Source organism: Hermetia illucens, chromosome 2, assembly GCF_905115235.1.
Source record: "Hermetia illucens chromosome 2, iHerIll2.2.curated.20191125, whole genome shotgun sequence".
Classification (NCBI taxonomy): domain Eukaryota; kingdom Metazoa; phylum Arthropoda; class Insecta; order Diptera; family Stratiomyidae; genus Hermetia; species Hermetia illucens.
The window spans coordinates 170,580,564-170,595,747 of record NC_051850.1 but is presented as its reverse complement, the minus strand read 5'-3'; the positions used below and the strand labels follow the sequence as shown (position 1 = coordinate 170,595,747).

Here is a 15,184-nt window from a genome sequence, read left to right as displayed (position 1 = left end):
TTGTCTGTCTGTCTGTCTGTCCGTCTGTCTGTCTGTCTGTCTGTTTGTCTGTCCGTCACAAGCATTTTTCTCGGAGACGGTTTTAGCGATTGACACTAAATTTGGCAGAAAGATGGGAACTGTGAACGCTGACGCATACAGTGGGCCACATCCTTTTACGTCCAATTTAAGGGGGGTCCCCATACATGCAAAAGGGGGTGTAATTTTTTTTCCATCAAATATAGTCATGTGGGGTATTAAATAAAGTTCTCGCTTAGTACGAAGCCGGTCTTAGTTTTGACATTTGTTGGAAACGTGGAGAGTGCGGGGGGTTAAAAGTGATCATTGCTTTAAGGGGGCCATTCTCAGAAACTACCCAACCGAAAAATATGTATATTATGTGCTACGTACTAGGAAATGCCGTACCTGAGGCGTCCAGTTGTCAGCGTATGACATTGGTTATTATCAATACAGTGCTTTCTATCAAATGATTTATTTAAATTCAGGTACTCATGATTCCCCACGTAAGGAAACTCAAAACCTTTTACACCTGAAGCGTCCAGTTTCCGGTTTCCTGATTTGTTTTTTATTTTCCAGGTTTAGCTCGCGTTCTGCTTTATCTGGTTAGACTATTGCGAATTCCCTTTTTCGTTTGGTTATTTTTAGATCCGGTGTGGATCCACGTATCGGTATAGACACGTTGATTTTCTAAAAATGACTCGTGAGGGATCGAAATGCTCAAAGGACCCCGCCACAATTCCCAAGCTTGGCTATCAAAGAGGCGTGCAAGAACGTGTGGTGCAGCAGGATTCGCGGCATTCGAAATTTATTTCGAATGTTGCGAATGCGGGCGGTCAGATGACGTTACCGGCGCTCTGCACGCATTTTAGAACTCGCCAATGGAGCGGAGAGCTAGCGGTGAGAAGGTGCCGTTGGTTGTGGGCAGAGGGACCGCATGGAGAAGAACCGGTCTCTTCTGCCTTCAACTTTCGTAGCCGTCGAAGGCGCTTTAAAAATCTTCCATTCGAACCTTCGAATCTTCGATACAAAAGAAAAGTTTTCTGAATTGAAATTAAGAAAATAAAAGTTTTGCGTGTATTAAATATTTATTTTGTTTTACAAAAGTGGTGACGCGGCCGTGATCCGGTCTTCGACAAGAGATCGGCTCTCACAGAGTCGGGGTTGGTGCCTCTGTTGAGGGACAATCTCCGATGCAACAAAGCCACATCTCCCACCCGACGCTCGTCCGCACCTGCCTGTGCGCCCAAGGAGCTGGACACGTGCAGGCACGTCCTGGTCAGAACGGAAGCCGCTGCAGCCTTCATATGAAGGCCCGTATCGCGTTTTCGAGCGGGAACAACATTTCTTAGAGCTCGAGATCGGTGGACGCAAAAAGGCGGTCCCGCTCAACGGAACTACAGAACCTAAGATGGCGAACTGCACGCCGCGTACTTGAGCATCAAATACTTTCGCTTCTCCCTAGAAGGCAGGCCGTTCACAGCGTTCACGGACCATAAGCCCCTCAGGTATGCTTTGAAACAAAGCGTCCCCCCGTCAGCTTCGACACCTGAGCTTTGTAAGCCAGTTTACGTCAGACATCCGGCACGTGTCCGGCAAGGACAACATAGTTGCTTACGCTTTGTCTCGTGTCTCCGCCCCACTCAATTTCTCGGCTATTGCCAAGGCGCAGGAGGATGACGCAGCACCTCAGAGCCCCAAATCCAACCCCAAATATAAATTTCGGGAGTTGCCCATCTTCGGCTCGAACCTCTTCCTCTGCTGCGAAGACTCGGAAAAGGGACCTCGGCCACACATTCCTGCCACCTTTCGCAAGGAAGTGATCCACGCTGTTCACGACTTGGCGCATCCAGGCATCAGGACAACAGATCGGTTAGTCACCGAGAAATACTTCTGGCCCTCCATGAGCAAGGATGTCAATTCCTGGGCCAGAGAATGCATCGCATGCCAGAAGTGTAGTCTCCAGGCATGTAACGAAAGAAGTGGGCTCATTCCTTCACACTACCAAGCGGTTCGACACAATACACCTCGACATAGTAGGACCTTTGCGAAACTCACACGGTTACAAGTATTGCCTCACAATCGTCGACAGGTTTACGCGGTGACCTCTGAAAGATATTACGGCGCAATCTTGTACCGCAGCCCTCTGTCGAGAGTGGATACTTCGCTTTGGCATCTCTGCAGTAGTCATCATTGACCAGGGAATGCAATTTGAGTCCACCCTTTTCTCGGAGTTAGGCAAACTCCTGGATTTCAAACGCCAGCGGACTACGCATCCAATGGGATGCTAGAACGTTGGCACCGGACGCTGAAAGCCCCCATTATAGCACGTGACAATCCGTCCTGGACTCAAGTCTTGCCTCCCGTCCTACTCGGCCTACGTACAAACCTGTCAACCGAGCACTTTAGTGAAACTTCAGTATTTGCGGCCAGACCTTCACGGTCAATTAGGTAATTTCTTTGAGGTTTTGGGATAGCTTTTTTTTCTGGGTTGTCTTCGACCACCCACCATGGTTGTTTGATCACCCTAATCGAGAATAGTTCATTACAGTAGTCTGTCCAGCTCTTCGCTTCACTCAGTATGTATTGCAGAGTTGCCCTTTGGTATTCATGGTATTGACCTGATAATTAGTATTTTAGATTAAACGGTACCACTATACATTACTCTAATTTTGTAAACTAATGTCATCAAATCAAACTTACTTTGTATCGGTTGTCCACGAAACGTGATTGCATTTGCATTGAAAATTGCCAGCGTTAGTATTATAACAGACAGCATTTTCGATGTCCACCTGTAAGTATACAAAAGAAAAATGTCACAATCCATATCTATTCAGGGAAAATTTTGATTTCAAATTTCCATTCCATTCATTAATAATAAAAAGATACATTTGCAAAAAGATATGTAATATTTTCAAAAGAAAAGCTTGTCTCAAGTCGCCTGAAACTATGCTCAACGGTAGCACACAATCTTTTCCCGAGAAGTATTATAGATTCAAGTTCCACAATTTTTTAGCTTCGTGGATGATGCGAGTTTTCCAGATACATATTTGTTGATTTGTAATATTCAGGGAACATCGAAAATTTAGGTAAAATTCATAGAAAGCACTGAAAACTACGACTTCCTAAAAGATGGATTGTGGTCCATCAGCTAGGAAGGTCTATCTATTGATGATGCAGCGAATCTGCTACCAAGATCTTTGTATCTAAATCTAGTTTTCTGAATCATTATAATGAGATTAGATAATAATTTTATTTCGTTGAGAAAAATCACTCTAGATCGTCGATTCATACCAGAAAATGCGGTCTTTTGACAAGAATGATATTTTCATCTTGTTTTGGTGACAATTTAGATTTAAATATTATTCACGGATTTCAAATTGAGTTAAGTTGCTTCAGTTTTTATATTTCTGTAATTTATTCTGAAGATGGTAATTATGAATCTATAATACTTTCCATCTGGAGGTTTTAAAGGAGTCCGGGTGGTTTCGGAGTCTACTTTTTGCTTTTCAAGAAGATCGCACTATGAATGCTATAAATTTTATTTATTTCGACAGGATTTGAGTGGGAGTTCCCTGGATCTGTGCGCATAGCATTCTGATGCAGATTCCAATGTAAACAATATTTGCATACATTAGTCCACTCTTATAGCTATAAAATTATTTTCGTTTCATCAATGCATTATTTAATAATTCATTGTTTGCTGCAGGACTAGGGGTTCGGTTCTGGTATCTTTGAAATATTCATATCCAAATTCGACCCCACAGATTTTCCAAAAACTTTTCGGCAGTTTAGACATTTCAAGCTACCGCTAGTGTCATCTTTGGCCCATTCTACTCTTCAGTAGACACTATTATAAAAATTCCGGCGATGTAATGATAGATTGTGTAGAATTATTGCTTATCTTGAATCTGCTCTTGAATACCAATTCCAATTCCACTTCGGAGTGCATAATTGAAATGTTGAAACATTTGTTCAGTTTTATTGGTGCGGCGCATGATTGATAGTGAAGTGCGCCTGATTCAATAGAAAATGCAGCCCGTCATGCCTCGATCCGTGTTCATTGAGGAGCTGACTCAAGAAAGTGTGGTTTCGCGCCCGCAACTTGTTTTGCGGTACCAAAAAGACCATCAATAATAAAGTGCAACAAATGACAAGATACTCAAAATAGATAGGAAAAAACGTGTTATTGACATGTACAATTTATTATCAAGATGCAACGTGCATTTCGATAAGTTTCTGTGAGTGGTCAGGAGAGATAGAAATGTAGTCCAAGCTAGTGTTACCGATCACTGGAAAGATATATCTTTTATAGGACGACCGTTCGGAGATAATTACAGTTCCCTTGATTTGCAATACGGATCAACCATCGGAATCAACTCTCTCTTTAATCAGTAAAATGAAGGGTGTAATAAATGCACATACGGGGGGTATGGTTTCTAGAGGTATTACCTAGTTGGGCAACATTATAATACAACGAATGAAAACATCCCCCTTTTTAGCTTCGTTATTGCCAATTTTATAAATGTTCCCAAATCAATTGGCAGGATTTTTTTCCTGTTGACTCCAACCTATAGTTTTGTGTTTGGTCCTATGCTATCTGCCATGCTGGTTTCCTCCAGTAATGGATGACCATTTACTATGGGTTGTGGTCATAGTGTTCATGCTGCTTATCGGTATAAAAGAGCAGAGTTGGTAACTCGTAGTAATAGTGATCTTCGTCTACACTTCGGTAGTTATGACTTGGAACCAAGTCCTGGTCATATTCACATAAATCTCTATTATAACGAGGTGATCAGATGTTATCACCACTGCAGACGATATGAGTACTAGAAAATGATCTTGTTGAGCAAGTATCTGTCTATAAATATGGTTCGTATAAAGCCCTATGTGGCCCATATCGCGTCAACCATAAGTATGCATCATATCTGACGGTGCATGGTAATGTGCTTCAGCTCTCCCTGGGATGTCAGCATATGGTCTCATAACATAATATATTTGACATTAATGTGAGAAGTGCACATTTCTTGCAGAAATCACCAGATAACGATGTCAAGATTTCGAATTTTAGTCCCTGATGTGATGAGTGCCTCAATAATTGAATTCCATTTCTCGTAACTGCAAACCTCCCTGATAAAAGCAGTATCAGTCAATGCTTTCACGCGGAAGTGGAACTCATTGATTGGTAAAGACGAACTCCCTGGACACGATAATACTGTAGACTTGATCCATTGGAGTTTAGTGCCCGTGGCTACCGTCCTAGTGGCGAATATTTTTAATCCATGAATTTGTCATGTTCGCAAAAGGTTTCATAGTTACCTCACCCATCAGATCCGTAAAATGAATAGCAGATATGTCTATCACCATGTCAACATACGAGTCTAGACAGGTTGATGTTGGGCTGCCTGAGGCACTGGCGGCATCCTCAGGTTCCAAGACTAAAATGGACGCTTACCTCACTTCTCGGGTTGAAGATGTGGTTCAACCGAAATTGGTTATATGGCATAAATGAGAAACAATATACTATTCAAAAAGAGCACTTTTTATAATCTAATACCAGTGATCCAGTCGTAAAATGTTCAATCATCAAAACTAGAAAAAGATGAACTACTCAACAGCCTGAATGTCGGGAAATTGGACTCCTGTCGAATGAAGATGACGGACAAATGCTGCCACTACCAAGTCTGGAAGAAAGAGTCTCTGAAATTCCTTCATTTAAGAATAATAAATCAGCAGCTACACCAAATGGTTCATCAACTTACGTTCTAGGTTTGGAAGAGCTTATCAATGCCTGATGATTGGCAGCAAAGTATCATCTGCCCATAAAGCAAAAGTAGATATGATCCGATTCAATGTAGAATACCATCTATAAAACATTTTCCGTTATCTTACTAGGCTTGAATCCCCATACACCCAGAATATCATCCGCGTATGCCAGAGAGTCTTTATTCAAATCAAATTAACGGCAGTCCATGATAGAACTATTGAAATATCGCCAATTCCTGCATCATCTGTTCTTCGATTTCAATGATGACTATGATATTACATTTGGTTATCATTCACCACTCGGTGTTAACCACGCCTGCGCACCATCGTTCACGGTCCTCAGAAATGAGCGTGAACTCCCCTAGGGCTTCCCAACATGCCTGAATTCCTTCTTTACTGTTCTGCGCCATGTCCTCTTGGGGCGACCTACTAATCGGCTAACTTGGGAGAAGTTCCACAAAATGGTCCAGCCAGCAATGGAATTGTCGCCGCTCATTAATCTGTAATCTATACATTGCCATTTCTGACTCTGACAACTCGTCCATGCATTATTGGCCTGTGGGTCGACGAAATGGTGCCATGCCAGCATATCCCGATGACTGGTAGCAGACAAAAATTTGAGAAATGTGGGGGTCACTTTCTATGCACTGCTTCTTTATAACGCAGAACGGAAGGACGTTGGCACAGAGTGGCCATAGTTTGATTTTGGGGTTGAGATAACTGTATTTTAAGATTTTAAACAAGGTGGCGAAGGCGGGTACTATCACTGTTAATGCGTTGAACGACACTCAGTTCAGTATCACCACTCGCAGAAATCATACTTTCTAGGCATACAAACTGATCAACAACACTTATGGAAGAATGCGTTGATCCATCGTTGCGGCCGCCAAGACTGCGTTTCTCTATCAAAGTGTTATCAGAGGTCACTGTCACAGGGATCGGCAACGATACTTTCCCGAGTTCAGACCCTCTAGCTGGTATAATACCTGCGTGCTAGGCAGTAGCCTCGGCGAAGAGCGAACTGCTAATAACCGATACACGCCGGGACACATTTGGAGTCCCTGGAGCCTTGCCGACGTCGATGGGGTGTTGTCAGCCTAGTTCTGACAGGGTTACAGTTGTGGCGTGTATCAGGAGCCAGCTTCTGGTCCTGTTGCCCCGAGTGAGCGCGGATCCGTCCGTGAGTTCCGGGATTATATCCGGGATAATCGTAAGTCAGGCCTTACCGGGGGTGGGGAGGTGTACCCAAAGAGTACCACGCAATGCTTTAATTGCGGAAAGGAGCACAATGGAAACTGCCGAAATTAACCACATGGTTTCGAATATAAGCCGAGTGAGAGGCCTGTCGACTACTCTGGCGGAAGCTGAAGAAGCCTTTTTTCTTCAGCTTGTTTATTAAGAAATGAGCAGCAGTTGTGAAGCGAATGAGATCTGTGACGTTCCTCCAGAAAAACGTCAGCAAGGGGGTGAAAACCGGACTAATGGGACTGGAGGAGCTCCAGGACAGAATTTCATATTATAATCGGACATGGAGAGTAAGAGAAAATCCGCCTGCGGGAAACCAATAACCACGTTTCTAGATGAGAACACCGCGAGCGCTAAACGGATCGCAGACAGTCGTTGCAGAGTGAACTGGGCAAAAACGAAAGGAGGAAAAAACATCTGAAGGAAACTTCACTCAGGTACTCTCCAGATTGGTATCACCTCTGCGGAATTCCGAGGTCAAAAACTCGATGTGGTAGAAGTTGCGGAGCAATGCGGCAGGATGCTTCCAAATAGTGGGAAGATGAGAATTGTTTGGGAAATGTGTAGGATACGAATCTGCCCCGCCCCAACCAAATGTTACAGATGTTTGGATTATGAGCACACATCTGCAACCTGTCGGGCACCTGGCAGAAGGATTCGGTGTTTAGGGATAACGTTTTTCAGTGTCTATATAATAAAGAATGAGATGATGCCAAACTTTCGACTTAGGCTCGATGTTCTGGAGGAAGCTATCTTGGGCACAGAGGCGCGGATCCTGGTCGGGGGTGACTTCGATGCCAGGACACTGGAATGGGGCATGACTTATCCAGACGCCAGAGGGTAGCGAATTCTCGAAATGGGGCAAGAATAGGACTGGTAGTTTTAAACACTGGATCCACCCCGGTGCGCAGGCTTCAGACGTAACTTTCGTGCCGGAGCACTAGTGTCGCTGGTAGACGGGTGGCGAGTTCTGGCAGACTTCTCGGCAAGCGACCATCAATACATTGCGTTCGAAGTAGTGGACACAAACTCTCCGTGCGCGCCACCCCGGCGCTATTTCTGCGCATGGAACGTTGTGAAGGTGAAGACTGGGAAGTTTGTCGAAACTCTTGCCGCGCTGGAGGGTGTGGATGAATGTGTAGCACGGCTGCCCACAGGGATCTATCACAGGTCCATTTATATGTAACCTGATGACGGATGATGTAGGGTGAGCTTGCTACCGTAGCTCAATGTGTTGCCTGCGCGGATGATCTCCTCATTCACGATGACGAGCTCGAGCAGCGGGGTACTGAGTACATGCGCATTGTTCACGCGTGGTTTCTGAATGTCGGTCGTGTGGTCTCAACGGATAAAAATGTCGCGATGATGCTGCTACTTCGTCCGCTCTTGGTTAAATCGAATGGAATTTGTTTGAAATACCCGCAGAAAGTGACATACTTGGGAGTCACAATCGCGGAACGTATGTTCTTGGGTCCGCACCTGCGGGAGCTCAAGCTTCGGTTGACTTAATTGGTGTGTATGTTCATGCGTGTAATGAAGTGTGAGTGGGCCCTAAGCAGAAAAGTTGCTAGATTTATATATGCATGTTCTACGTGGGTCTCCTGTTGTGTGACTTTGCAGAAACTGTTCTACGCTTCTCAGCGAGTGGCCTTGTTAGCGCTTCTTTATGTATGTCGTACAGTTTCGACCGACGCCATGTAGGTTTTGTTACGTGTTCGTTCTCTTGATCTGCAGGTAGTCCGGCATGCCACGGCCTGCAAGATCAGAAGGGGCGTACCTTTGCGGCAAACAGACAAGTGTAGATCAGGTGGAGGGTCTAGGACCGCTTCCGGTCAAAAGGTTGTTAGATGAGAGTGTAACATTTAAGTGGCAAAGTGGGAAAGGCCGGGTCACGTATGATTACGTCAGAAATGTGTCTGTCAGAGGAAGTTCCGTCGTGGACTTTGCGCTTGAGATGGGCTTCCTCCTGATGGGGCATGGTAGCTTGAATGAGTTTTACAATTTAGAGTATCTTCATCCCACCATTTTTATGCAGACCTGCTGACAGCGAGCTGCCAGAAAACCAAGAGTTTTCTCGGAATGGAGAAAGAGGGTATTATGGGACCGCCTAATTTCAGACCCGAACCGTATAATTTTTACCCCGGGCTTCATTTTTCTTCATAATTTTCATCCCGGGTCCGGATTTTCTCTCTACGGCCCAGTTTTTATAACACCAAGTTACACTAATTTGAAATTGAGGCCGTTCATTCTTGCCTTAGATTTTGTTCTCTTGGCAATGAGCGATTTACCTCGGTCCAAAATTCTATATTGACTTTTGACACCTTAACATGCAAGCAAAGAACTATTTATCGATTTCAAGTGCGACCTTTATTTTCGCTGTGGGAAGCAATATTTATATATGAGGAAAGAATATTAATGAGCGAGTCTGATTAAAAATTCAACGAGCTTGTATCGATGTTTAAATCGACACAAGAATGTTTCACTTCAAAACAACTTGATACTATGAAATTCTCCACGGACGAGCGCAGCAAGAGAAAATCTTCCCATTTATGGCTGAGGTCTGTAATTGCATGCGTGCATCTGTTAATTCACATAGTTATTAAACTATTTGTGATGGTTATCAATTTCAGTCGCTGCTAGATCTCCGTTACTCATGAAACCTGCACAGCTAATCATAATTGATCTCGGCGAAGCGTACATTAATTAACACCTCCCAGGGATTATAAAACTGCTGGTCACCGGTGCTACTGCATAGTACGAGTAACTTTGAGTAAATGCACATTCACCAGTTTTGATTCAGGCTCTTTGGTGCTACTCGTAGGTTGAAACCAGTATTCTTCTTGAATGTGTAGATTTCTATTGGTTAATTAATTTTATCTTTGGATGGCAGAAGACATCATACAAAACGCAGCTATGCAACGCGAGATATGTTCATTGGTAGTCACACAAAAGATGGAATGAAAAAGGCGACCTTCTATATAGTTCCCTGAAATCTAGGAAGCGAGGGCCAATCCAACCTATAACAGTTAAAAATTATTTCGGCAACATACGTTAGTAGGCCTTTTTGCATATTCAGTTTAATCATTTTAATCATAGCCACTAAGGGTAAATCTTAGGATGTAGCTAAATCTAAACCTATTTATGACTTGGCTAGACTGCTAAGGAATTTCCAATGACGGAGCTATTTTTCATATTTGCAGGAATTCCCGGGAAATTAATAAACTATTCGACGAGGCTCATGATCCCGCTTCTTGGCGCTAGAAGTCCATGAGGCCACAAATTAATTGAAATTGGAATTGCATGACTGAATTTGAATGGAGCTGGAAATACTGATACATATAGTCATTGGGAAAGCAGAAAGCAGTTTGGTAGTTGGTGCACTTAATTTATTTCCACACACTTTATTGATTTACGATGTGGTGCTGGCTTAAACTACCATATCAAAACAGTTTCTGAAGCTTAGATAATTTCTTTCAGGGAAAGTACGCTACATTGTTATAATAAGAAATTAATAATATAATTCTTTGAAAATTGATGAGTCCTCCTATTATAAGTGAATAAAATGAGAAGTAGTTGAGTTTGGAGTTTTAGAGATATTACACGGAGCAGCAATAAACAGTCACCTATATCTTCTTCAGTAGAAGCTCCCATTCTAGAAAAGTCAGGTGAAACCACATACATTTTCCGCCCAGTCTCACAGTTCCCGACTATAAAGCCACCAGAAGACATCCAATTGGTAGGACTACGCCAAATCTATTAGGTTGTTGCCAATGAAATGGCCATTTTGGTACTAAAATTTAAAACGAATGTAAAGCTTACAAAAATTTATTTATTTAATCAAAATAGGTACCAGTCGATTCAAAATACTTTTCGCAACGAGATTCAAGAGCATGTATGCCAGTTTCGTAAAAGTCCAACTGTCGGGTGTTGATAAATTCGTTGAAGGCAATTTGGAAAGCCTCTTCGTTCCTAAATTGTGTTTCCGTCAAAAATGATCCAAATGCATAAAAAAGTGATTTTTGGTGCGTTTCCTCGTGTTGGGTAGCTGTAGACCACCAAACAGTTACCAATAACTCATCAGCATCTAGCCATTGTGCTGATTGGCGACGATTGTCGTATAATATCCACCTTTTATACTGTCACTATTCTGTGCAAACAGGGGTTGCTTCTGTGGCGGGAGAGTAAAGAACTGCAAATCTCCATTTGAAGCGTCATGTTTTGCTTCGTAAGGGGTTGCGGTACTCATTTGTCGAGCTTTTTCACCTGTCGAATAGTGTACGCCCAGTTTCTCTGCAATATCTCTCACAGGCTGACGTGTATCGGATTCGCCTAGCCCACGCAGCTCGTAGTTATCAATCGATGGTCCTGGATGTCCATGTGACTCACTTTGAAGGTTTACGTCGCCTGACCGAAATATTTCGAACCACCGCCGTGTGGTTCGTTCACTTACCATATCAGCTCCAAATGCGTTGTTAATGTTCCTGGTCGCCTCCTCTGCTTTATGACCAAGTTTGAACTCATACAGAAAAAGTATACGTTTTCTGCTCTTTTCCATCCTTTTTTCCTTATCCTTCACTGTTATCACAACGATGGTCAAAACTGAAATGACTCCTTGATTAAATGTAGGAGTATTTATACTCATTATCCGACAGCAACAGCGCCAGCTGGTGGTGGTTTGAAACAGCAAAATCGCAACTAACTACACTTGATTGCCAAGTCGGCCATTTCATATGCAACAACCTAATAGCTCTTATCAATCTCTCGCTGGCTGATCAACGCTTTTGTAGGTAATGAAACAAAACGAAAGCGGGAATTTCAAATAAAGAATCGATATGGGGTTGCTACTTCAATGTAACTCGCACGGACTATAATTCACAACGATGGCTTAATACGCTAGATGGTTTTAAGAGCTTTTCTCTAGATCAAGTTTATGACGCGAAAAATTACGCTATCGATCGAAACAAGCCAACCTCGTTACTGAACGGGACGAAAACTAAAGAAGAAGAAAAAGTCATCATCCCTGAACTACATATTCCGCAATAAAATGATTGGGATATTAATTACTGAGAAAGAGTGAAATTCAAGCCTACCTACCAGCTGGAGTGCCTGGAGTAGACTATTCCATGCAACGGAATCCATTGTTGCAGGATGTCTAACGAATGGATCATCCTAGAGGCCCAAAGTGCGGAATTTTGGAAAAAAATGCAGGTTGTTGCTTGGCGAGCTGAAGCATATTGCTAAGGATCGACAGTGAAGATATGTGGAGGTAGTCGCACACTATATCCCATACAGGGAATTATGCAGCCACACAGTTTATGAGGCGAACCTCGGGTCACAAGGTAGAGATAGTGGTGCATTAATATTTTCATATTCTTCCTGTAGAACAGTTGACTGCTTTTCCTCTTATTATAATCTTTCCAGTTGCGTACAAAAAATGTTAACCGCCATTGACACTATGAACACTTTCGACCTGCAAGCTTACTCCGTGTATCCTTAAACAAATTTGATTTCTTAGTTTTCGATCCACCCATATAATTTCTGGACCACTTTGCCAACTCCCTCTTTCATCGTTTTCTTACTGAACGCTAGACCAAAATTTAATATTATTTTATCACTCCTTATCACCCGAAGATACAAGTGGACGTAACGGTGCAAAAAATCACATTAAAGAATTTTTGACTATTAAGGACGATATTTCTTTAGTCTTCCCTTCCGCGCCTCTTACTCTCTACTTCTTCAGATTTCTTCAGCGTAAGCTATGATAGACTGTGTCCCTTGCAATGTTGAATTTTTTTCTGTTTCGTTCTGCTTTAGATAACGCAAAACAAGTCGGGAAACCGGAATCTGGATGCTTCAGGTATGAAAGATTTTGTGTATTTCTTTTATAAAGACATTTGAGGATACATTTGTTCCATTAGTACTTTCGGGTGATATTGACCTTCTTGAATTTGCAAAGAAGCGACAAATTTGACCTATTATAACTTTGTTAGTAATAGTGCGATTTCCACCAAACTTGGTAGGATAATGCTCTGTATTACAGCCTACATTATTGCAATTTCGTGGTGCTAGGATGAACTTAAAGGAGGTTTTGCAGTCAATTGTTAAAAATTATGGTAATATAATATTATTAACTTTAAATGAACAGATATTGTTATGCAGGGTATTCCGGAGCCTAGGCACCATATAGTGACAGCCTCTCGATTTTTTAAAGATTTTTCAGTTCGTTAATTTCTAATTGTGAGAATAGCTGAGTGGTTAGAGCACAAGGTTCAAATCTCGCTGGTGGCAGAGGGATTTGTATCGTGATTTGACGTCGGATACCAGTCGACTCAGCTGTGAATGAGTACCTGAGTCAAATCAGGCTGATAATCTCGGGCGAGCGCAATGCTGAGCACATTGTCTGCTACAGTCTACTGTAATTTACCGTTACGGTCTCGAATGAAGTGCTCTAACACACTTCAAGGCCCTGATCCAATATGGATTGTTGCGCCAACGATTATTTCCGAGTTATCACAATTTCGGTAGATGCCGGATTTTACCTAATACTAGCACTAAGTGCCAAGCATTTAGGCTCCGACGATCCCACCTACTTAAAAACTAAAGGGGCGCTGGTGGTGGTGGCGGGTGGTAGGTCAGTGGGAGAATCCGTCGAGTACTCCCCGCAACATCGAGCACGTATGCAGAATGGTGTACTTCTGCATGGTTTGAACCAGACTGTGCGAAAGTTCCAGGACATCAAGGGAAGCCTTGAGGGATTTAGGTACAATACCTGTAGCTGACAATATTATGGGAACTACAACCACCTGCTCGAGACGCCAAATTTCTTTGATTTCCCGAGCGAATGGCTCATAGTTCACCTTCTTCTCCACGTATTTCCGTTCAATGTTGCTATTATCGGGGGTAGCAACATCAATAATATACGCGGAGCGGAGTACGTCAGGCTTTTTGTGTGGAGTATGGTCCCAATACATGCTGTAACCAGAGTACTGCTTGCGGCTCATATCGGTAAACGGGACATGTTCCCGCGATCAGCTCATGCTTGTATGCAAGGTTTTGATGGATAAACTTACATACAGCATTATGCCTGGTGATGTATTAATTTCTAAGAAGAGGTCCGGTAAAGAAATTATTACTTTCGACCCCCGTACTCCCCACCTTTCCAATAAATGACAAAACTTTGGGCAAGTACTAACCAAGACCTGTCATTTGATACGCCACATGACTATATTTGGTAAAAAATTTACATCCTCCTTTTACATGTATGGGGACCCCCCCCCCCCTTAAATTCGACAAAGAATGATGTAACTCTCTGTATACGTAAGCGTTCACAGTTCCCGTCTATCCACTAAATTTAGTGTCAATCGTAAAACCGTCTCTGAGAACAAGGTGTATGACAGACAGCAGTTGAAAAAGATGAAGGAGTTTGTAAAAGGAGTAAGCTGGTTAAGACTCACCGAAAACAAAGCCCTGACTCAGAAGAACAATCTTTTATGCAGCTTGGGGCTTAAATAGTTGAGCTGTCCGAATTCATCAGCATAAACGCAATGTGCACCAAGCCATTAAGAACATGGTGAGAGCCATCAGAATGCTTAACAATAGGTCGCTGGAAGAAGAAAGAAAACCTAAAGAAAAACCGAACATTCGAACCAGCCCCAATAGTGTCACAGGCGACCCAAGGCGCACCAAATCACATTCGATTAAGTGAGAGAGTGCGTGACAAAGAGGGGAAGTTTTAGGAAATCAACAGGCACCTAAAACGAAAAAAGGCTTCTTGACCAGTCTAATAAACGGATTTAAAAGTTCAGAAGGGGAAAAACATGTGCTAGCCAAGCAAAACGGAAGGAAAATAAAAACGATGTTTACACTATGGTCGTGAACAAAAAAAGGAACAAGAAACTAGGAAAGAAAATCTATCGTATGCGGAGATACTGAAAAAGGTGAAATCTGACCCCGGCCTACAAGACCTATGACCCACAATGGGGATCCCATGTTTGAATTGAAAAAATCCAGCATGGGAAAAACTGACGGCTTCCGTAACAAAGTTATACGCTCACTTGGGGAGACTGTCGCGTTACGTTCCCACAAATATGAGATTAAATATGAGATTTATATACAATGCAAGGATCTCGATGAGCTAATATCCAGAGAAGAGATATGCACTGCCTTGAAGCAACAA

At 42.7% G+C, this 15,184-nt stretch overlaps 1 protein-coding gene across 9 annotated transcripts in view; it reads right to left on the bottom strand.

The window, feature by feature from the left end:
- The window catches only part of LOC119650384 (collagen alpha-1(XVIII) chain), a 768,837-nt gene that overhangs the window by 573,442 nt on the left and 180,211 nt on the right, over window positions 1-15,184 (bottom strand). For all 9 annotated transcript variants that reach the window (XM_038053124.1, XM_038053126.1, XM_038053129.1 and 6 more), the window contains one exon: window positions 2,701-2,789. In XM_038053124.1, coding sequence (XP_037909052.1) covers window positions 2,701-2,789 — 89 coding nt within the window. The remainder of the gene's footprint in view (window positions 1-2,700; window positions 2,790-15,184) is intronic.